Consider the following 24,992-nt stretch of genomic DNA (forward strand, 5'->3'; position numbering starts at 1 on the left):
AGGATGGTGGTCAGTTTAGAGCTGGCGGAAGTCTCTCGTACCTCCCATTTCATGGCTTAGAGAATCCCTGAGGAATTGCTCAGGCCAAGGGAGTGAAAGATGTCACCACTGCTTCCCAAAGGATTATGGTAAAGCATAGATTTATTTTTCTTTGGATGTGGAAACACCCCTGACAAAAAGGCATGAGAATGTCCTTTTTTTGCGCATGTGTGGGAGAGATGAGGGCATCTGTGGGATTTCCTTTCTGTATGGTTGACAGCCCTAGGTATTAACATGGTCCCCTGGGCCCTTAGGTAACACCAGGATTTTCCTACATGACAGTTCAATGGGAAATCCTAGAGATTCTTCAGGGTATAGAGATTATTTGCAATTCCAGGTACCACCCGAAGGCCTTATAGAACCATCATCTACAACAACAGGATCTGTTACATGGTATGAAACTGTCCAAAACCACCACAATTCTCCTATCATGGCTTGGCTGCCCCTGTGATTCAAGGGCAATACTGCCAACGATAGGTGGATGCCTGCCAGGTGGGCAACGTTGATTAAGGCTGGGAGAAGGAAGGCGCCGCCACCCAGACATAATATGGGTTTAATATCAGATGGCTCGCCTGATGGATTTGATAAAAGTAGAAAGGTATGGAAATAGCGCAATTGTGTATGCCTTAATCCATCTAATACATACGTAAGTAACAAACAGCTATTTAACTAAATCATACATACAAACGCATAGGAAGAGATCATATTTTTTTAATTTTAATTTCCATTTGAAAAGGGTGTAACAAAACATATGTTGGCGTTTAGACACCTCACAATATAATTTTAAAAAGTCTGTGTTTGTAATATTCGATACCAAGCCAACACAAAAACTAGATTTTATAGTTGCTGACAATGGTAGACACAAAGGCAAAAAATATTTCAACCAAAATGTATTTTAATTTCATGGACTACATCAAAATATCTGCGTTTAGTTTCTCGGGAAGTCCATTTTGTCGTCCAGAGGTCATCAATGGATCTTATTCTTTCCATGATAAGTAAAGTGATATCAACAACACAAAAACAAGATACCAAAAGTAACAGTGTTAGACAGTATTTCTTGGACGTACAGCGGATTGCATGTTGTTCAGCAAACACCTGACAAAACAAAGAGCAAAAAGAAAACATTACAGCTGATTGGTGAGTAGAAAACTAAATGGTTCTAATACACACGTAGACTGTGACACACTGAGTAAAACTAAAGAATAAAATAAGGAACACGTAATAATGAATCCTTTAGGGTGCAAAAATAATGGTTTGATAAAACTGCAAAAATGCCTACTAGGACTTACCTTTCTTCAAATCTTAATGAAAACTCTAGTTCTAAACATAATCCTAAACCTAATACACAACCTTAATTCTGACCCTAATCCTAACTTCATTCCTAACATTAGCCTCAGCTCTAACCCTGAAACGTGCACTAGTACAGATTCAGAACTATATTTATTGTTTTCAGCAATTCGCCTTCCAATTTGCAATATACAATTAAAATTACACATTAAAAACAATTCCATACCCTAAAAAATATCTGAACAGCAAATTAAAGTGCTAAAATTTGTGAAGATTTACAGACTCTGTACATTCACGTATATCCATGAAAATCTCCCTTAAAACATTATAACTCAGCTTGTGAATCCCCCCCCCCACATTGCATTCACAATAGAACAAGATAGAATAAAACAACTAATATTTACGTCCACTGTGCCGACAAGCATAGCCTTAAACAGCAAACTCATGACATGGGAGATACTGACCGAAGCATATGCAATGTACAGAATGGCTCAATAAAGTGCAAGTTCTTATGCATTTTGAAAATCACAAAATATACATCATGTCTAAAACAATTTTTATTAAAAATATACTATTTACTATTCTGAAAAATATGCCCGCTATCAATCAGTTTACTGTTTCACTATTCAGCTAATTATCTTAGGCTGACTAGTGTAGATGCTACACATACATAGGCAGCTACAGAGTTAAAAATTACTTTATCATCCTGTCCTACAGCAGAAGTCCAGTGCTATCCTAGCTGCATTTATCTCATAAGAACTAAATAAGGGCAATATCCATTTTTTGTGTGCTCTTACAAACTTGGGGGCTTATTTACACGCCATGTATCTCGCCGGAATATCACTTTTTCTGATGTTCTAGTGGCGCACTGGGCTTAGCTATATCTACAAGGCCATGGAAAGCCACCCTATGTGGTGTTTCATGGCCTCGTAGATATGAAGTAAGGCATAGCAGCGCAAGTCACTGCCTTGCATTACTTTGTGTCAAAGAGGAGTTCTATGGGCGTTGCGGTGGGTGTTCCCCCACAACACCCAAGGACTTTGACGCTGCGTGAGTTCTGTAAGATTAGGTAAACTTGGAGCAGCACCAAAATCCTGCGCCTCCCTAGAGCAGGCGTACCGAGGAGAAATGTTTACATTTCTCCTCGTGTTTTCCTCTTTTCATGTGTGCTGCATTCTGCAGCACACATAGAACAAGGAAAACGCCTCATGTGATTGTTTTTGTGCAGAAAGGTGCCTCTACGGTGTAGAGTGCATTTCTGTAGTCCAGCCGGCTGGTGATGAGAGATTGGGTCACCGTTTTCCTGGTGCTGAGGGGGATCCACCTGAAAATTGTATGAAGTATGGTGTGGAAGCAGGAAGAGGCAACTGCATTGACCTAGCTCTTCGTGGAGAGATTGCTGTCCAGGATGATGCCGAGGTTGAGGGCGTGGTTGGTTGGAGTTGATGAGGGCCCAAGTGCAGTGGGCCACCATCTGTTGTCTCATGGGGAGGGGTTTCTTCCGGAGATTAGCAATTTCGTCTTGTCTGTGTTCATCTTCAGGCAGTTAGATCCCATCCAGTCGAGGAGGTAGGTCATGGCGCTCTGGAACTTGGATCTGGTGATGGTGGTGTCTTCCATGAGAGAGAGGATTAGTTAGGTGTCTTCAGTGTATGAGATGATGTTTAGTCCGTGGGTGGGGATCATGTCAGCCAATGGTGTCATATAGGGGTTGAAGAGAGTGAGGCTGAGGGAGCATCCTAGGACAACACCGTATTGGGTTCGGAGGTGAAGGGCTGTAGGCAGATTCTCTGTGTGCATCCTGTGAGGAAGGAGGTGATCCACTTTAGGGCATTTCCTCTGATACGAATGTGGTGGAGTCTGGTGATTACTGTGAGGTGGGATAAGGTCAAAGGCTGCTGAGAGCTCGAGGAGGATCAGGGCTGCTGTCTCGTCATGGTCAAGGATGATTCTGATGTAGTTGGTTGCAGCTATTAGGGTGGTATCGGTGCTGTGGTTGGAGCGGAGACCGGATTGGGAGGTGACAAGTAGATGGTTTCCTTTCAGGGGATCATTGAGCTGGTGTTTAATGGCTTTTTCCAGGACCTCGGCCAGAAAGGGGAGCAGCGAGATGGGGCGGTAGTTCTTGAGCTTGCTGGAGCCAGCTGAGGGTCTTTTCAGGAGGGGTTTAACTTCTGCGTGTTTCCAGGCGTCAGGGAATGTGGCAGTGGTGATGGATACATTGAGGATGTAGGTGAGTGCGCTGCTGATTTCTTTCCGTCCCAGGTTGAAGCAGGGGTCTGTTGATGCTCCGGAGTGAATAGAGGTCATGATCACTGTGGTGATTGGTGTGGTGAGCAGTGTCCAATTGGTGAGGTGGCTCTGGGAGTTGTTGGTGTGTGTTAGGAGGTGGCTGAGGTCAGTTGGCTGCATTTCGAAGTTGCTGTAGTTATCTGCTATCCTATTGAGGAAGTGGTCTGCCAGGGATCACAAAGGGCTTGGTAGGGATGGATCGTGGTCTCGGTGGCAGACAGGCAGGAGAATTCTCTGACGATGCTGAAGATTTGTTTTGTTTGATTGGAGCTTGCCTCGATGCGTGTGGTTAGGGCATTCTTTTTGGCTTCCTTGAGGCCGTTGTGGTATTTGCTGAGGGCAGATTTTAAGGTGGTGACGTCTGAGGGATTCATGCTTGAGCGCCATCATCTCCCATCTCACCCAGTCACATACATTTGCTTTTGAAGGCTCAGAGTTTGGGTGAACCAGCTGGAGCTGGAGTGTTTGCTGGGTCTGCTGGTGCCGGCCATTTTCATGTGGGTGATAGTGTTGGCGCAGTTGGAGATCCAGTTGGAGACGTTTTGGGTGGCTAGCTCAAGGTTGCTGGTGGCGTACGGTCTGATGGTATTTAGGGCGACAGTCCATTGGGTCTCGGTGATTTTGTTCCATCTGCGGTGGGCTGGGATGAGGGGCGTGAAGGTGGATCGTGGAGAGCCTATGATGGTGAAGTGGACGATGCTGAGGTCTGTCCAGGTGAGTTTGGTGCTGTAGCTGAATTTAATTCTGTCATTTGCTGCAAAGATTAGGTCCAGGGTCTGATCTGCACAGTGAGTGCCACTGGTGACCAGTTGCATGAGTCCAATTTTGCTCATGCTTTCCAGGAGGTTGGCGGAGCTGGTGTCATTGGGTTCATCTATGTGGAAGTTGAGGTCGCCACGGAGGATGTAGTGCTTGGAGTTGATAGCCACGGGACAATGAGCTCAGAGATGGCTTCGCAGAAGAAGGAGCGGAGGCCCAGGGGTCTGTAAGTGGGGGTTCTTCTGACAGTTGTGTTTGTGTCGAATCGGATTTGGAAGTTGAGGTCTTCCATGACTGATGAGCTGTCGTCCTCGGTTTTGGTGCATTGGAGGGTCTCCTTGTGGATGATGGTTAAACCCAGATCTGTGACTGGGGGTGAATGTTTTGCCAATGTGCAACATTCCGTCCATCATCTTGTGTGTTTTGCTGTTTGCCCTATGAGGGAAGGGTATGCCCAGACATGGGTCCCGTGCTCACTACGCCACTGGAGTCAAGCTATCCTGGCTGAAGAGGGGTGAAACCCCGAAACCGGTCCTAGGATGCTTGATTCCGGTCCAGGGAAGACATGGCTTGGCAGTTCGGGCTGGACTGTTCCCAAAAGGCACAGGGTCAAGACCACTGTTCCCAATAATGTGCACACGAGCGCGCGCGCGCGCACCATGCTCACCTGGAGCGCGCAGTGTCCTGTATTTAGCGCACACACTGCCCCTGAGAGACCGTTCGCGCCGCCGGTTTTACAACGCGAGCCGCGTGAAATACGGTCATTTCCTGGTTACGGGAGGCAGGAAGAGACAATGGTGATACAGCGGAGCGGCAGGTAAGTGTCTCCCTTACCACCTGTGGGGTTAGGGAGGGCTGGCATTCACTTGCTGCATTAATTTTTCTAATGGTGCGCGGCTGTGGGGCTGATGTGGGCCTTTGAGATAGTATTCGTGTTAATTTCAGTGCACAAAGGCGCTGCAATTAACACGAATACTATCTCAAAGGCCCACATCAGCCCCACAGCCGCAGACCATTAGGAAAATTAATGCAGCAAATCTAAAGCACGACGTGTGCTTTCAGGATTCTGAAAACACACGTCGTGTTGATCAACTTTCTGCATTTCTTTTCTTAAGAGTGCGCTGTGGCGGGGCTGATGTGGGCCTTTGAAATAGTATTCATGTTAATTGCAGAGCACAATGGCGCTGCAATTAACGTGAATACTATCTCAAAAGCCCACATCAGCCCCACAGCCGAGCACCATTAGGAACATTAATGCAGAAAGTTGACCAACACGACGTGTGTTTTCAGAATCGTGAAAGTACACGTTTTGCTTGTTGACTTTCTGCATTTCTTTTCTTAAGAGTGTGCTGTTGCGGGGCTGATGTGGGCCTTTGAGATAGTATTCATGTTAATTGCAGAGCACAAGGGCGCTGCAATTAGCATGAATACTATTTCAAAGGCCCACATCAGCCTCGCAGCCCTGCACTATTAGGAAAAGCAATGCAGAAAGTCAATAAGCACGACTGTCCAACAACTGAGAAGGAGCCTACGAATTTAGTCCTAAACTTATGGGACTGCTCATAATTTAGGCCTTTGAAATTGAAAAATATATTAAGAATAAAACACTCTGTGCGCTGCTCTTAAGTACTGGTAATGCCTAAATCCTCTGCTTGTGCGTGGTAACCAGAAATATGCCCATAAGGATGAGGAAACGTAACACAATGACCAATGAAGACAATGATGTGCTCGCATAAGATGGGTCCCTCCCTCCCATTCATGTGTCCATTGTATAATACATGCTCTGATCTTTCTATTCAGTGGGAAAGCAGAATGCTACCGGTAGACTGGCACACATACCCGGTTGCATCATTACAGCGGCAATACGGAAAACTTTAAAAAACAATCATTGCTTAAATGTGCACAGGTTTATTCCAAGTCCTTGCTTTTAAGCTTTTACTTTCAGTGCAATGAGTATTTGCAAGGCAGGAATCCTTTGTATGTTTGCGAAATTCCCCTGGAAAAATGTGCAAAAAAGAAAAAAAATACCACGCCACCCTCTGTGAAGTTTTAAATATGTATTAATTTTTCTCTGCAGTGAAATCTAATAAGAAAAACTAAAGCCATAGACTCGAAATTTGACTTCCATTACGCATGGTAAGATTCTTTTTTTAGGAGTTTTACACAGCGCAATTTTGAACCGTAGCTATTGGAGCGCTTTACACGAGCACCGGTTTCATTACACCTTCATTTGTGGTAGCATGGTACCTCTTGGTGCATTTGGTGAGGATATTAGCTCTATTTCATAACGTCATTGCTTGTTTACAATAAAATACATCTCTCCCTCGTACCTTCACCAACCCAATCATCTCTCCCTCACACTCCCAATACCCCTCTTATCTCTCCCTCCCAATCCCCCGTCTCTCCCTCACAATCCCCCCATCTCTCCCTCCCACTACCCCTCTTATCTCTGCCTCACACTCACACTACCCCTCTCCCTCCCACTTGCCCATCTATCCCTGCCACTCCCCCCTCATCTCTCCCTCCCACTCCCACTCCCCCTCTCATCTCTCCCTCCCACTCCCCCCTCATCTCTCCCTCCCACTCCCCCCTCATCTCTCCCTCCCACTAACTCCCTCATCTCTCCCTCCCACTAACTCCCTCATCTCTCCCTCCCACTCCCCCCTCATCTCTCCCTCCCACTAACTCCCTCATCTCTCCCTCCCACTAACTCCCTCATCTCTCCCTCCCACTCCCCCCTCATCTCTCTCTCCCACTGCCCCTCTTATCTCTTCCTCACACTCCCACTCCCCCTCCTCTCATCTCTCCCTTGTGTATATATGTGATCTTGTATAGGCTCCCAACATTCCCCACCCTATGAACAGTGCTCGAGTTGAGGATCTTTAGTAAAATCGTATTACGGTACCACCATTGGAGTCCTGTGCTTTTCTAAACCCAAAGTGTACTTGCCTGTGTAACCAATTCATGTAATTGTGTGTATTTCTAAATTGAAAACCTGCTTTAAGACACTTCATATGGCGCTACATGTGTGGAAATGCACTCTCTTTTCATTTTTTTAAGTAAAAGTTTGGAGTGATATTTGGTGCTGCACCCACATGCGCAGTCTGGTTCCCGGCGCATATAGCCTTAGTTGCAGAGCACGGAGACCTTATACTGCCGCACACAGAGGAAAAAAATTGGAGGGAACATTGGTCAAGACTGCTTTGCATATGGTCATGTCTGAACTGGGGTGGCGTGGTGAGCAAAATAACAATGGATTAAACCCAGATCTGTGACTGGGGGTGAATGTTTTGCAAATGTGCAACATTCCGTCCATCATCTTGTCTGTTTTGCTGTTCGCCCTATGTGGGAAGGGTATGCCCAGACGTGGGTCCCGTGCTCACTACGCCACTGGAGTCAAGCTATCCTGGCTGAAGAGGGGTGAAACCCCGAAACCGGTCCTAGGATGCTTGATTCTGGTCCAGGGAAGACATGGCTTGGCAGTTCGGACTGGACTGTTCCCATGCGGCACAGGGTCAAGACTGCTTCGCATATGGCCATGTCTGAACTGGGGTGGCGTGGTGAGCAAAATAACAATGGCTTAAACCCAGATCGGTGACTGGGGTGAATGTTTTGCCAATTTGCAACATTCCGTTCATCATCTTGTGTGTTTTGCTGTTCGCCCTATGTGGGAAGGGTATGCCCAGACATGGGTCCTGTGCTCACTACGCCACTGGAGTCAAGCTATCCTGGCTGAAGAGGGGTGAAACCCCGAAACCGGTCCTAGGATGCTTGATTCCGGTCCAGGGAAGACATGGCTTGGCAGTTCGGGCTGGACTGTTCCCATGAGGCACAGGGTCAAGACTGATTTGCATATGGCCATGTCTGAACTGGGGTGGCGTGGTGAGCAAAATAACGATGGATTAAACCCAGATCTATGACTGGGGGTGAATGTTTTGCCAATGTGCAACATTCCGTCCATCATCTTGTGTGTTTTGTATTATGATTATGGCAGTCGGAATTCAAACCAGCCGGTCATTCCGTATGGCTTCCGTTGGGCTTAAGGAGCCCATCGGCCAGGCGGAACCGCCACCATAATCCCAAATGGATGGCGTTTTTGCCATCAGGATTATGATGTCGGTTTCTGACAGGCTTTCCATGTCGGGCTTACCGACATGGAAAGCTTGTTGGAAAGCTTCTTCAGTGGCCTCCGGTTGAGGGCTGATGGGGCACCTAAGGTGCACCCCTGTACATCCCTGCACAGTGCAAGGATTTACAGTCACTCCCATTTCTCAATGGGCACTCCCATTTCTCAATGGGAGCTTGTGCTGCGGGTGGTTTCCGACCACTGCAAAAGCTCCATAGGGAAATGGGAGTCTGCGACCAGACCATGTCCGGTTGCATTGTAATTGCGGTTTTGGACCGCTGACCTGAGCCCGGTCGGTTGGTCGGTCTTGAAACCGCATGGATGTCGGGTCAGAGTAAACTCCGAGCGACATCCTAATTAGGCCCATTATGTTTCTGGGTACTAAGGCAGACTCGAAAGTACTGGATTGATCTGGGACTAACTTTCCACAATTGTCTGTAAAAGTTTGGATTGCTTGCTCATTTTTTATATTGTGTTGCAAAACAAACATTTAGTTCAATTTTTCACCAAATGTTCTAGGGTGTGCCCCCTAAAGATCCTTTCCGTAAGGGCTGCATTAATTTTAGTTTCCTTTGTGTGAGGGAAACATACAATGAGTCCCTAAAACTCTTTCATGTCAATAACTCCGAAATCAGTTTTTATTGTGCCATACTGTCTCTCACTGGAGTACATGCATATGCCAAACACCTAACTATTTTTCCTTGGATGCTAACTCTACAGCTGAAACTCCTCCATATTCTGTGAGGTCCGCAGCATTAAGGCATTGCCACACAACGATGAGCAGGGTTATTGCCTGGGGCCCCCTCAGCATAACTTGCATTCCCCTACCATCCTAAGCTTTCGTTCTGCCACTGTGTTTGCTTCCCACTCAAAGTCATTCTTCCATCAGTAGGGGCTCACATTCTTGAATGTAATTCTTTTGTGGCATTTTGTGCCAGTCTAATGACTGATGGCTCTGATATGTATGACAAGACTGGTAAAAACGCTGGTGTTTGTTGCATTTCTTCTTCTGTTGTTATTTATTTGCTTGTGTGACATGAATGATAATGTTTACAATGTCATAAACAACATCTGTCTTGTTAAACATAGTATAGTTTGATTTCCCTAAAACAATATAATTAAACTGGCATTAATAAAGTTTCACGGAAATCCAAATCTAATACTGAACGCTCACTCTAAGCAGTTTATTACTGTGTTAGTGTCCTTTGTATTCCTTTTACAACAGTCTGTCTAGAGGGCTGCAGCTAAGCAAGTCATAATGGTACACTTTTTATCTTAGTGAAATCATTCTGTTACCTGGAGCAATTCAGAAAACTATTTGATAATTACACTGTTGGAAATGGCCCTTTCTAGAGTGTTTTCCCTCGACTTTTTGCTTTTCTCCTTTCCAGTTTTCTGCTGATCTAGGTGTTAGCTATGGGACTTTGAGCGCATTTGACCATGCCATTCAGTGCTAAAGCGCTGTGCTTGTCATATACATACTGGTGATTGTGTATACATGGCTGATTCGAGTTAGCTGTCCCCTGTCTAGTGGTAAGACATATACCCTGGGCATGTACCTTGAATGCTCCGCCGTGGGCCTGCAGCACTGGTTGTGCCATCCAGGAACGTACGTACTTTTTAACGCACATTTTCAGGGCCAAGAGACTACGTACCTGTAGGTCTGCCATTATTGGTGCTTTGGACTCAACATCCCCCATAATTAACTGCAAACTGATAAAGTTCCTGATAGCTTTTGAAAAGCGATTGAAAGCAATATGAAATATCTAAACAAATAGGCCTTTTATATTAATGACTGAATTACTGATATACAATTGTTAAAATTTCATGGTATTTTCAGAAATTCTGCTTTTTTAAACTGTGCCTGGAAATAATTTTTATCTGTTTTATTGTAAAGGACAATTTTTCTTTTAATCGTTTGTTATGGTTTTAATTAACTAAACAATAAACGTTTACTTACCATCCACGGAGATAGCTCATTGATCATGCAACAGGTTTGCCCTGATGGGGCCTGTGTGCGCAGGTTACTGTTACTCGGTTTGGCATTTAAAACGCTACATGCCAAGGTTCTGCATGTCTCTTGCTATATCGGAGTTCTCCCTGGTGACAGGGTGCGGTGTTGGGAAGCGGAAGGGCATGTAAATGTGTGCGTTACATACAAGGGTCATGATGGCACAGGATGATGTGTTCGGTACGATGGGGCCTGCTTCTCGCATTGAACTAGCATGGGGAAATGTAGGGTGAGGCTATTGGGCAGCATTTTCAATGTGCGGAATAGTAGCAGTATAATGTTTGATATCAATGAGTTTGTAATGGCGAATCCTCTCCGGTAGTGCAAGTGGATCCAAAATTACATATCCGGAAATGTCACTTTGGGAAAGAGGGCATTTCAATGCTAGTGGCTCTGTGTACCTATCGGTCAGTCTCCAATTCACATCTGGATTCTGGGGGGACAGCTACATATGTGCATTCCTGACATAAGGCCATAAACTAGGGCTTCAAGGAAAATTGCAGACCTCTGACTCCGAGGGGCCTTTCTGGGATTGTTATTTGGGGGTGGAATTGGCACCTGCATTCCAAGGGGCAGGGTCTTGGCCGCACTAAAGATAGCGCTCAAACCTCATGGGGTAGGATGGCAGACAAGACAAAATTTAGAGCGGGCCTGTGCATTTCCAAGGTGGCATTTAGAACTGATTGTATCTTCAAAGGCGATTGTGGGGCTCTGGCCTCCGAAAGTAGAGACACTTTTGGATTTGGAACCATACTATGATGGTTCGACGCTGGGACATGGACAAGAGGAATCATTAGGGTAGGAAGGACTGCAATTGGATTATCTGCAGACTTGTGATAGCCTGAAGCTTGTCATGCTCTAGAAAGGGGACTGCAACTTGGTGGATTTTGCCAAGATGTTGCTGGCCTACAGCTAAGTGGCACACGTCATGGCCTAGGTCCCTAAGTACTCTCTAAGAGCCGGTTGGCTGGTCTCCTATCCACGAGATGTCAGGGACACAAAGACACAACACAAGATTGTAAGGACAACGTAGGGTACGGCAGAAACAGGTAGAAGTAATCAACGGTGGGGACAGGGACTGTTCTGACATACAAAGTCATCACACTGTGCAGAGGAGTGTGCCTGCAATGATCAGCAGCCACCGGAGGTGCCGGGATGTGAGGAGTTTGAGGAGTGCGTGAAAAGCCTGCAGAGGCTGAGGGACCTGTGCTTGCAACCATGGAACCTGTGCTAACTTGCACTCTGGAGCGTGTGGTGTACTAGGGGTGTTGGGGAACCTGAGCTGACAGCTGAGACTGTCTACAACCTCTAGATCTGAAGGACGACAGTGCCTGACATCGCGGCCTCCCTCCGAGTTCGCTGGTTCCTTCTCCCTAGACCCAGGTCACGAGCTACTTTGTTTAGCTGCTAATGGGAAAGTTCGACAATTGCATATACCGAAGGCGTGCCAAAGGCAAGCCCGTCTGCGCCTGTCCTCGCCCGACCAGGACCAGGGGCCAGAAATCCTGACCCACGCAAGGCAGGTAGATATAGATACTCTAGTGAGCAGTTACTGGATATCAGACTACAGCCACATCATGCCTGCGCGACTCAAATAGGAATCAACGACATAGCCTCTCCCGACAAGTTATGCTCAGACAAATACCTTTAAAGAGGACATTTCGAAAATGGGGCTGATAAATGCTCACTCTATTCCAAAACATCTATCAGACATTAGAATATTGCTAGAGGAAGAACCTCTGGATATTCTATTTGTTACTTAAACTTGGCTTAATACTAGCTCAGGTCCAGATATTTATCTCGCCTTTGCCCTTGGCTATCAGCTACACAGGCTAGATCTCCCAGACAGAATAGGGGATGGCATTGCTATCATCTTAAAAGATGAATTCAAATGTACCATATCCACTTTTGGGCTTCCCAAGTGTGAAAGTGTCCAGTATCGTTTTGCCTTATCCCCTACCAACACATTCTCAGGAGTACTTACTTACAGTCCCCCAGGCACTAGCAGCAGATTTTTAGAGGCCCTACCCGACTATATATCCAGCCTCATAATGGAAAAGGTCCGATTGACAATTCTCAGGGACTTTAACCTTCATGTGGATAATCACGGCTCCCATCACATCAGACAGTTGCAAGATGACATGGAAGCATTACAATTAACCCAACTCATAACTTCTTCTACGCACGAGAAAGGTCATATTCTGGATCTCATCTTTTCCTGCAGCTTATAGTTTCTCAACCTACTCCAGTACCCTGATCAGACCACTTTTTAATCACCTAAGACGCTGCAGGCGGGAAAAACCCCCGTACGAAACATCACTACGAGGTGTTGGTCAAAAGTGGACCCTAAAACTTGACAGACTACCCTTAAGGAAAATTCCCCCACCCTTTTGGGAAATAAAGATAAGAAATATCAGCAGTGGGAACACTGGATTACCCAATCTGTCAACATCTGTGCTTCCAAAAAAACGTTTAACAGTAAACCTCACTCCAAAATTTCCCCATGGTAAAATGAACAGCTCCTTGACCTGAAAAAACAATGCAAAAAAATAGGGAGATGCTGGAGGAAAAATTATGACCCTTCCCTTAAATCTAATTACAAGTTGTTAATCAGAGCATATCATAATGATATGAAGACAGCCCAATCCAAATTTTATGAAGGTAAAATAGCTTGGGCTGCTAATTCTCCTAATGAGCTATTCAAAGTAGTAAAAACCTTGACCAACCCACATGAAAATACCAATACCCCCTACATCTATGAAAAGATGCAATGACATAGCAGCCTATTCCTCTAACAAGGTGACTGAACTATACGAGCAGTTTCCGAAAAATAGGGAACCTATCACAGCAATATTGGATAGGACACCCCCAATCCCCGCATTAGCTAATTTCCCCAGATTGGAGGAAGAAAAGGTCTGCCACCTAATCATGACCACCAAATCTGGTTCTCCGTTGGACCCAGTGCCCCCTTGTCTCCTAGCAGATGCTCTGGATATTCTTCTACCATCAGTGACTGAACTTCTCAATCTTTCCCTAGATTCGGCGCCAGTCCCTAAAGTTTGGAAGCATGCTATCATTAAGCCCTTATAAAAGAAACCAAATCTCGACCCTACTATTTTGAATAATAGTTGTCCCATCTCCCTTTTACCATACCTGGGCAAACCTTTGGAGAAACATGTCAACCTGTTCCTGTATAATTTCTTGGAGTCTAATGGCACCTTGCACTACTCTCTCGAGCGACATAAAGGACTGAGTCTGTACTACTGACAGTCACTGAGGAGCTAAAATCAATACTTGATGAGGGTCGGTCAACCCCCATCCTCTTGCTGGACCTCAGTGCTGCCTTCCACACCGTAGATCATGCCATCTTAAAACGGAGACTAGGGAAAGTCGGCATTCAGGGAAAAGCCTTGGAGTGGCTTGCCTCCTTTCTGGAGAACAGAACCTTCCAGCTGATGGAAGGGGACTGTGTCTCAGAGTGCCTCCCTATCACAAGTGGTGTTCCGCAGGGCTCGTCACTCAGTCTTTATTTAATGTCTACGCCTGACAGCTGGCGGAGGTGGTGCAGGAATATGGAATATCTGTGGTATTGTGGTATCTGGTATCTGTGGTATCATGTGCTGACGACACCCAGCTGGTTGTGTCTTTTACTAACGGCCCAGAACCCAACAATAACATGCTGCCCGTCTGTCTGGAGAGAGTGTTGATTGGGTGTCCGGCAGCTGTCGGTGGGAAAGCAGAGCTCATGCTGCTTGGGAATTTGGGCATCCACTCTCCCCGATACACTGGCCTAAATGTATGGGTTATCCTCCTATCCCCAAACGAGTCATAAAAAACCTGGGAATAATGCTTGAGGATTCCCTGACTCTGGATTGCCAATCCAAAAAGCTCTCAGAGACATGTGTTGCCCTTCTTAAAATGTTGAGGAAAATCACTGATGTGATCCCTGAGCACCTGAGGAAAACGGTGAACAATCCCTCCTCATCTCACGACTGGACTATGGCAACTCGCTGTATCTGGGCTCACCTAAGTACGTCATTAGGAAACTTCAGGGGGTACAGAATGCGGCAGCCAGACTACTGTTGAAAATTTCCAACCGCAGCTCTGCAAGGGAAGCACTTAAACAGCTGCACTGGTTGCCTATCGAAGCTAGAGTTAAGTTTAAAACCCTTTGCATAGCTCGTAAAGCTATTAATAACACTGGGCCTGAAAAACTGAGGAATCTGATTTCTAGGTACACCCCAACTAGATATCTCAGATCCTCTCACCAACAGCTCCTTAAGAAAAACAGAATTAAAAGAGCTAGATGGGGTGGTAGATCTTTCGCCCATCTGACACCTAAGCTGTGGAATGCCTTCCCACTGGAAATCCAAAGCCTCACCAAACGAAACTTCTTTTAGAAAGAAACTGAAAACTTGGCTATTTCTCCACTAACTCTGCCTTAGCTCATCTCTTCACTGGCAGCACTCCTCCTAGCGCTGGGAAGCCCTTGGGCAGCCATGTGCTCTATAAAGTCAATAAGTTTGACAATTGCATATACCTGTAAAGTGTATATACAATATGTATATCGTTTTGATTTCAATGTGTGTGTAATACAAAGACCAGTGTTTCATACATACGGTGTGGAAATTTTCTGTTGCGCATGCAATGTGTTGCAAGGGTGGTGTTGTACCAATGCTTTACACTTGGGCCCTGAGGATAACCCTGACTGCCCGGTGCCAAGCTACCCAAGGGTGAGCACAGATTATCAGACATGTATATCATACTCATCCTATCTAGAACAGTGGATTCTGACTGGCATTAATGCATCTCAGCTAGCCAGAAACCACTGTGTTTAACATACACTGTATAACAATGTTATAATAGGAGTATTATTTCAATGTTACAATTTAATGAGCAACCTTACCAGATTGGCTGCCACGTGGTGAAAGGTAGGATATTAACAGTCTTCAGTTTCTACATCCATTCCTTGGCACACACTGCCCCCAGGTCCTGGTGCTGGATTGTTACATTGGCGACGGCGTGTCTTTCTTTCGTTGACACATTCGGACCAGGCTGACCAGCATCCCCATTTTCCATCAACTGGTGGAATATCTGAGCACAAAATTAGATTTCATTAGAACAAAACTTTTAAAAGCAAAATTATGCTTTAAACATTTGCAACTTGTACTCTCTCTTGTTCCAAGTTTTTACAGCTCACTAAGATCAGCAACTGTGCAATAATTTTCAGCACATTATCCTTTTATGTGCTACTTCTCTCCTAAGTAGAAATACTTTTATGTAAATGTTGAGCTGCCACTAACATCTTACCTTGCCTTTTTAAAGTGCCACCCCTGATCCTCAATGCAATAATTTAAGGTTGACCTGTCACTCAAAGTGGTTTACAGTGTAGCTCCTGGAAGGAATTTCACACCGTATTAAGATTAAGCACTTGCTTGACAGCTACTTGAGAGCTACTGTAAATGAGCCTTTACGAACTTCAGACAGGGAAAAGGTAACTTTATAACAGTTACTGTTCCCTAATACTTTTCAAACATACGACTTTGCCATTTAATTGTATTTTTAATAAGCATTAAATAGTGCCTTCATTATTTTTCTAGCTGGTCCCAAACCAAAGAGATCAATACTAATATGTTAATCTGTACTATGATCTTTCTGTATATGACAGCCAGGACTGCTACAGTTAAAATAGCTTTCGGTACCTTGTCACTTTTGGGACATGGTGACATTAATTTTTATATCTTCCACTCTTAAGTACCATTGACCCTACCTTCTTGGCTATAAGGCCCATATAGGGGGGACTTATTACATATTAAAAGGGAGGCTTTTGACTGTCAAAATGGGATGTTTTGACAGGTCGCCTGCTGGTTCTATACTCCAGCCTGAAGTCATGTTTTGTAGGCCCACTCCCTGGTGCTGCAGTCCACAGGTGGCATGCCCGCTGTGGCCAAAATGATACATGTGATAACAATAATGAAACAACTCAGACTAAGAAAAAGGCACTGAGCCCTGCTTGAGCAGGACATCTTGGAAAGAGCAATACATACAAGCATCAAGGAGATCAACACTGGTAAAATCTCCTGGGAAAGAGTGGCTTCCCATTTGAATTGATACAAGGAACTTCACATCTCTATAAAATGTTTGACGATATGGAAGCAAATGCAAATATATGAAGTAGGTTTCTCAGATGTTAATATCAATAGCGAGCTAGGATTCCTCTTGTGAAACCTATACCCCGCCCCACCTTGGTAATCAATATGACGGTAAGATTCCTGGCTAAGATAATGCGTGACAGACTCAAAAATGTGGTGCCCACTTTGATAGAACATAAATCATGATATTCCCGGGAGACTCATTATAAGATTGCATGTGAACAACTCTACACATAGCATGAAATAGACACACTCACTGACTGGTTGTCACAGCACAGAGGTAATTTGTCTTCAGAAAACTCATGGAGAGTGTTGCAAGTACCTGTTGCTGAATGTACATTGGTATGAGTAGCACCACATGAGTTATATAAAAGAGGTGCACCTAGTTACTCTACTTATAACCGCTACATTTAAAAACAACTGGGGGCTCCTCCACATTTACAAGGACAGGAAAAGCCACCCTACGTGACTTCCATGGGTGTTGCTGTGGGTGTTCTCACACAACACCCATGGAACCAGACACATCTCCAGATTTATGAGAAATTGTAAATCTGGAGATGTGTCCGAATGCTACGCCACCCTAGAGGTGGCGTAGCGAGGTGCAACGAGGAGAAATGTTTTCATTTCTCATTGTTTTTTCCTCTTTCAATGCATGCTGCATTCTACAGCACACATTGAAAGAGTAAAATGGCTGCAGTGATTGTTTTTGTGCAGGAAGGTGCCCCTTCCTGCACAAAAACAATCTCCCCACGACGTAGGTATCCTTGCACCATGGTGCTAGGGTGCCTGCGCCGGCACATGGCTGCAGTTTGTGCGCCAGCGCAGGGGGAAGCACAGAGATGCGACATATTCCTGTAAATATGTCACATCCCTGAAATATGTTGCATCCATGTGCTTCGGAAGTGCCGCAGCGTGGCGCAGCCAAAGGGATTGCGGTGCCACGCTGTGGCACTTCCTTGTAGATCTGCCATTGGGTGTTAAGGTCACCCCAAGAAAACAATAGCACCTCTTGAAAACGAATACTAATGGGGTAGTTCCATAACTGCAAAACTCAGAGACTTTTTCTCCATGTGGCACATAGTTTTGACACAATGCAATAACAATAAATGCATGTCAATATTCACTTACTGCCTAATAGTTCTGATTTGCGTGTCTGGCAGGCAATGCCTTCAAAATACGGTGAGCATTCACAAAAGCATTCCCCGTCCACTAGAATCACCGTCCCGCCATTCTGGCATGGCTGACACCTGCATTCACTGTATTCATCAAGGTAATCCTCAATGGATCTTTCCAAGTTCCTTTTCTTTTCATAGGCATTTTTCATTTTCACAGGAACAAGGTTGTGTATTGGAGCAGGCTGCAATCCAAGAAATCCCATAAAATTAATTTATTATACTGCCTATAATGCATATTGAAATCAAAATTTTATATAATATGACCTTGTAACCTGCATACCAGGTGTTAAAGAATCCAGACAGCATATATTTGTTAACAAGGTAGAGGGAAAAGGAGGTTGAATGCTTACAGAAACAGAGTACTATATTTTCATAGAAACAAGAATGGTAATTTCAAAGTTCAAGGCATATTTCAGAAGAGTGAAATAATGGACAAACAGTACTGGTATGTGTGAGAAATTGGGTTCTTGGTTGAGTGGTGGTGGGAGGGGGGGTGGGGGGGGTGAAACCCCACTCAAGCAGGAACCACAATCCTTGCCAGGATGAAGTCACAAGCAATCCCTAAATTAACCTGTGCTCAGCCCTTGGGAAGCTTGCTACAGAACAGTCAGACCAGAGGCTAAGTGTAAAGTATTTGTGCAACACTTCGAGCAGCAACAGAGTGAAGACACCACAAAAGAGATTCCAAACCGGATTAACAAAACAGTATAATCTTTATAAATAAAACAAGGCTAAAAGGTCAACAATCCAATCCGTAGAACTGGAGATATGCAGTTTTAAAGATTTATGAAAAAATAGCTCCTAAAAGCACAAAGCGCCAACTGTGGATATCTAGTCGCGCTAGCCCAGGATGAAGTCACGAGTTGAGACTGATCTTGATAAAGAGCAGGCCAGCTAGAGGGACCCAGTTAGGGCTGCTGAATAAAAGTACCTTAAATCCTGGTTGAAGAGCGTTGCGAGGTCTCACGTCGAGGATGCAATGGCGAGGCCACTTCCATGGTTCCAGGACTGAGGTGGCAGGGTAGGACTCACAGATGGCAGAGTCCTGGAGCTGGTTTCAAGGTTGTTGGAACCTTCTGTCCCTGAGACTCTAGTCAAGAGGCCATCCAACAAAGGCAAAAGGCAGAACAGCAGGGCAGCAGTCCTTCAGGGCAGACTGCCAGTCCTTTCAGAAGCACAGGACCTCTTCTTCCTGACAGATCCCACAGGTCCAGAAGTGTACTGAAAAGTTGGTATCAGAAGTCCAATGTTTACACCAGGTGCCTTCTTTGAACTGGGACTCAGAGAAGCTTCTAGAGTTTTCACTTTGAAGTGCACAGGTTTCCTGCCTCCCCTGTCCTCACTCCAAAGTAACTACAGGGGGTATGTACCCCTTTGTGTGGAGGCAAATCACAGCCTATTCCAGTGTAAGTAGAGTTGTGCCTAGCTCTGCCCTCCCATCCTGCTAGTGATGGCTCATCCAGGCACACCTAAGCTCTCTGTGTGCAGTTGCCTAGGAGGAGTACACAAAGATACACCCAGTCATGAGACACTGAGACAGGCTACAGACATTAAATGACCTATGTTTGAAAAGCACCTTCTCACAACTGGGCAATTGGGCGTAAGGAAAGAAAAGGAGATGGATGGAGTCCAAGAAAGACACCACTTCATGGTCCTGCCGAGGTATCCAAAGATATTGGAATAGTTGCCTCACTCACTTTATCGTGACATGCTCCATCATTGGTGCCTATCCACGCCCTGCTAGGATGATGCCACTAGGGCAGAAGAAACCATTCCATGCACATACATGAGGCCAAAGGCTCTCACCTGAGTCAGTACTCTGTCGACTGAGGATACCCCGTTTTTAGGTTGTTCAAGGATCATGCGTGTCTGGCGCCTGGTGCCGTCCTATAGTCATATTGCGTCAAGGTATGGGCACCATCGGTGCACCTATGTGTCATCTCTGCTCAGACTGCCACTGAGCAGCAATGACACAGAGGTGCACCGGCAGTCAGACATGCAAGAATCGGAGGTTAGATAATGTATCCTCTAGAAAAAGGGCTACCAAATGTAAATAACTTGTTCTCTAATGGATACTTCTAACCGTAGATTCCTCACCTTTGGAATAAATAAAAAGTAGTACCTCCTCCAGTGGTGAGTCTGTGGAATGACATGGACCAAAAATTCCTTCAGGACTTGAATGGCCAAAATGCTCTTCGCATTGTATTTAGTTGTCAAGGCACAAGTGCTTTGTGAACTTGTGCACTGATGCCCATGTTGCTGCCTGACAAATATCCAGAACAGGCACACCATGTGCAACGCATTGGTCCTTGTGGAATGGGCCTAAACCCTTCTAGAAGCTGCTTCTTGGCCGTCACATAGCAGATATTAATACAGTGGATCATGCACCTGGACAAAGTATGCTTCTGCACTGCTTTGCCTTTCTTTGCCCTGGAGAACACTACAAAGAGCTGTTCGTCTTTGGTATGATCGATGTAAAAGCTCAGCGCTTTTTAGTGTCCAAACAAAAGAGCTTCTCCTCCTCCTTGAAGGGGTGAGGAAGGGCAAAGAACGTCAGAAGAGTGATTGACAGCCCGGTGTGAAAGGAAGTCACAACATTTGGCTGCTCTAGCTCTCAGCATCAGTTTGTCAGACAGAAGGTGGTGCAGGCTGGCCATACTGCCAGAGCTTTAAGCTCACTCACTCAATAAGCTGAGGTGATTGCGATAAGAAAGACCATTTTCAGGGTCAGGAGACATAGGGAACAGCTGTGCAACAGCTCGTAAGGGGCACATTTAACCCCTTCTGTGCCACGCCCTTTCCCCCTCCTGTGCCGGGCGTTACATTAGTGGGCGGGTTTCATGACGAGATAGTCTCGTCATGGGCACAGCGCGACCGTGCTCCATGACGAGACTATCTCGTCATGGGCACAGAAGAGGTTAAGGAAAGTAAGGATACCATGGCACCATAAAAGGTTTTTTAGGAGGAGGCATGCGAACCTCACCTATAAGAAAAAGCATCACAAAGGTGATTTGAACAAGGACAGTTGGTCCGATGAAGGCAAAAGGGCTGACAGATAACCTTTAACAGTGGCCACTGCAATTCCTTGCTGGGCCAAAGACAGAACAAACAGTAACATGTCTTATAGTTTATCCTGTAGTGGCCTACAGGTGCCACACCAACCCACAAACATGTCCCAGCATCCGGCATAAAGAGATTTGATAGAAAGATGCCTGCCTGTCCACCAGTATGACATGACATCCATTTATTCGGGGGCTGATCGAATACAGTCAACTGCAACCGCTCAATCTCCACGCATGGAGGTATAGATTGCAAAGGCCGGGGGCATGACTCTGCCCTGCTGCAGTGATGAAAGATCTCCCGAAATGTCATGGGCTCATTCACATAAGCTGCGGGTACCACACTCTCCTGGCCCAATTTGGAGCCTCTAGGAGGGTTTGTGCCTGGTTGCTACTTATCTTCACCAGAACGCAGGGCAGCAGAGGCAGCAGCAGGAGTCTTGTGCTCCACTCTAGGTGGAATGAGTATTTTGGGGAACTAAAGCACACAAAAGTGTTGACATTGCATGTTCTCAGTGGTAGCGATGAAATTGAGTTTTGATCATTGACGGAAGGTGCCCTGCACCACCTGCGGGTGTAGATGCTTTTTGTGATCTGATAAATGTCTCAGGCTGAGTTTGTACACCCTGTCATTTACATTTCCCACCACTTGCTGTTCGATGAGGGAGATACCCAAATGATTCAGCCGGATCTAGAGGTGTAGGGCCTTCTGCCACACAGCCTATGTTTATTTAATTATCGCATGGCAGTGGTGTTGTCGGTGAGCACCTGAACCAGCCTCCTCATGATGAATGGCAGGAAGATTTTCAATGCCAAGTGGAGGGCTCTTAACTCCAGCAGGATGATGTGAAGACAGGTCTCTGCCAGAGACCACAGTCCTTTTAACTTCCCCTCTCCCAGATGAGCTCCACAACCCAGCAATGACGTGTCTGTCACAACCGTCTGGCTTGGCGGTGAGGTTATAGAAAGTGGTCTGTCTCTAGTCCAACTGTGATCGAGGAGCCACCATTGTGGATCTTGTGCAGTCTACTCCGAAACCTGGATGGAATCTTAGAGGTTCCCTTGATGCAGAGCACACTGAGCCTTCAGATTCCACTGCAGATTCAGCATGTGCCACCTGGCAAGGCTGACTAGTAGGATGCAGGAGGTCAATAATCCAAGCAGCCTCACTGCCAACATCCATGAGACCGAGGACCAAGACTGACATATTGGAATCATAGCCTGAATGTCCGGGACTCGTTGATCTTAAGGGAAGGCCCAAAAGTGTACCATATCCAGGGTGGCACAGATGAAAGGTAGCTTCTGCGAAGAAATGTAAGCAGGTTCACAGTCATCTGGAGGTGCTGTATGACTGACTGTAGTGCCCCCCCTCAACAGCCAGTTGCCGGGATAGTAGAAGACCGCTACGCCTGACTTTTGAAGATGTGCAGCGACAACCACCATCACCTCTGTGAAAACCTGAGGGGCACTGGTGAGGACAAATGAAGCATTGCAAACCGAAAATGCTCGTGGGCCGCTTTGAACTGCCGACAGCACCTATGGGCTTGCAGGATGAGAATATGGAAATAGGCATCCTGCAGGTCCAACATTACCATGCAGTCTCTTGGATCCAGGGCAGAAAAACATGGGCTAGCATGAGCATCTTAAATTTGTCCCTCCACAGGAAGAAATTTAGAGGTTGAGAGAGATCTAAAATAGAGTGAAGGCCTCCACCCTTTAATGGCACTAAGAAATAATGGGAGTAACACCCAGTTCCAATCTCCGAGGCGGGAAGCATCTCTATAGCTCTGTGAAAAGGACTGTGAGCGGAGTTCCAGGAATTTCTGGACGGCTGCCACGGGTTGCCTCCAGGACGACTAGAGTGCAGCTCTAGTTTCTCTTCTGCACTCCTAAACATGACTGAAGAAGGCGCTGCCCCTAGGGGGCGCAAAAGCGAAGATGGATGAGACCAGGAACATGGAGGAAGATGACGGAAAGGCGGAGAGGGTGGGAGACGCAAGAAACAAAGCAACAAGTGGCGGCCCTGGGGACGTAGAGCAGAGGTTCAAGCGGAGAAGCAAAGATGAGAGAGACAGCCTACAAAGGATAACACTGCGCACAACTGGTGACATAACGCAAGAGGATGCTGTGTCCTGTACCACTAAAGGTCAGGAAACGGGCCATAGCACCAGCCAAATGTTATTCTATGCGGTTACTGAATGGAGGCAATAGCACAGTGTCTTGACACTTGATGGTGGCAGAAAGGGGCGTGGTGAAGTCCACAGAAATGCTTGTTAAGTTCACTGCGTGAACTGGGAAAGGCACTGGCCTCACCAGAAGGTTTAAATTCACAAAGACACACCACACTGTTGGTTGGTGGAGGGGAAAGTGCATTACAAATGTTGTGATACTCAAGACCTGTTTTGTTTTCCCTTGTTTCTTCCCAAGAGTCGTTTACATCAAGGGGACTTCTTTGAAAGGAGAGACACACTGAAAGGAAGTCCCAGGGCTGCAGCAGCGAGATAGGAGTGACATAACTATTTGACTGTTCCAATTGAATACCTTCTTATTTTACCTTGATTATTCTTTTCACCAGTAGCCGTATATCATTCTGGCTGCCTGATAAACAAAAAATAGACACCTCCACTGCTTGTGTTGTGTTATGTCATGTAACCTTGTGATCAGTGGTGTTAGAAGTGGGATCTCAGTCTGTGATCACTGGCTACAGACATGATACAATCATCACGATGGAACAAATGGTACAACAATTGGCAGAGGGACAGATACACTTGCAAATGATTATGGACCAGCAGGCAGCACAACAAGATAGGGAGAACCTGAAAACTTGTTTCAATTCCCAACTCGCACTAGTACTGAAAAACAGCAGACACACAATGCAGTATTTTTTAAACTAACAAATGCCCTTGTGAGTTCAAAAGTACATCCCAACTTTCCCAGCACTGTTTTACAATAATATAAGCCATAGAAGACCTAGACTTTTTATTTACAAACTTTGAAAGGGTTGCTACAAGTGCCTCCTGGCCTCCTGAACATTGGGGACAATATGTTGCTCCCTTACTGTCAAGAGAACTACAAACTGCCTACCAGACTGCCACCACTTTGGGTTCTACTCCGTATGAAGGCATTAAGAAAATTATTCTAGAAAGTCTGGGGTACGATAGCGAATATTATAAAACAAACTTCAGGAAAGAGAAGTGGGGACTTAAGGATATTTGAGGCTCCCTGTTTTCCATTTTTACAGATGGATACAGACAGGAAAAACATTTATTTTCCTTTTTGTATTTATTTTTAAATGCGTATATAAACAGAAATTGGAATCTTTATGTCTGATTCTAAATGTGGTCAGTCATGACTGCTTAGCAAATAGTGGTGTGGACTGACAGATAAGGGGTTAAAAAAAGGAATTTGAGTAAAGAGGCTTAAACAATTGTAGATATGGCCAACCTTGATATTAAAATGTTCATATCATTAAACCTATCAGGCGTTCGACTTCTTTTTTTCACAAAACCCAAAAGGAATATGGATAAGTACAGAAAACATTAGCAAAAATAAATATGGATAAATACAAACAGAAATGTAAAAAAAGAAAATACCACAAATAAAGAGCCCTAATGATAATCCCCATCGTTGTACTACCGTATACTGGACTTGGTGAATAAATGGTTAAAACCAAGCACATCTACCTTGGATGAGGTTATACTTAGAACAATACCTAGACGCCCTACCAGGATCTACAAGGGCATGGATCGAATAACAGCCTAATATCAGAGTTACAGGAGTAATCGAGCTAGCCTGTGCTTACCACAGATCTGTGGATTTTAGACCTAGCTAAAGTAGGAGTCAGCCTACCCAGAACCCCACTTGGAAACCACAAATAAGGCCCAATCAGCATCTCCCTTTGGAAAAGAAAAAAGCGATTAAACGACCTGTGAGGGAGATAGGATCTAGCCCTCAGTGTTTACACTGTTCTGAACGGGGACAAATAGCAAGAAATTGTCCTCGAAAAGCACCTACACCTGAACCCATGGAAGTATGTTTAGTAAGGGGCCAGGTGTTATACATGGAGGACTGGCCAAGTCCTATAGATGAAGA

The 24,992-nt window shown here is 45.4% G+C and overlaps 1 protein-coding gene across 2 annotated transcripts in view; it reads right to left on the minus strand.

The window, feature by feature from the left end:
- Positions 1–734: 734 nt before the first annotated feature.
- The window catches only part of LOC146864113 (complement component C9-like), a 296,668-nt gene continuing 272,410 nt past the window's right edge, over positions 735–24,992 (minus strand). For both annotated transcript variants that reach the window (XM_085631143.1, XM_085631145.1), the window contains exons 10-12: positions 17,795–18,023; positions 15,421–15,608; positions 735–1,134 (exon numbers count right to left, since the gene is read on the minus strand). In XM_085631143.1, the coding sequence (XP_085487269.1) occupies positions 15,454–15,608; positions 17,795–18,023 (384 nt within the window). In that variant the 3' untranslated portion in view covers positions 735–1,134; positions 15,421–15,453. The remainder of the gene's footprint in view (positions 1,135–15,420; positions 15,609–17,794; positions 18,024–24,992) is intronic.

The sequence above is a fragment of the Triturus cristatus genome, chromosome 2_1, assembly GCF_964204655.1.
Source record: "Triturus cristatus chromosome 2_1, aTriCri1.1, whole genome shotgun sequence".
NCBI lineage: Eukaryota > Metazoa > Chordata > Amphibia > Caudata > Salamandridae > Triturus > Triturus cristatus.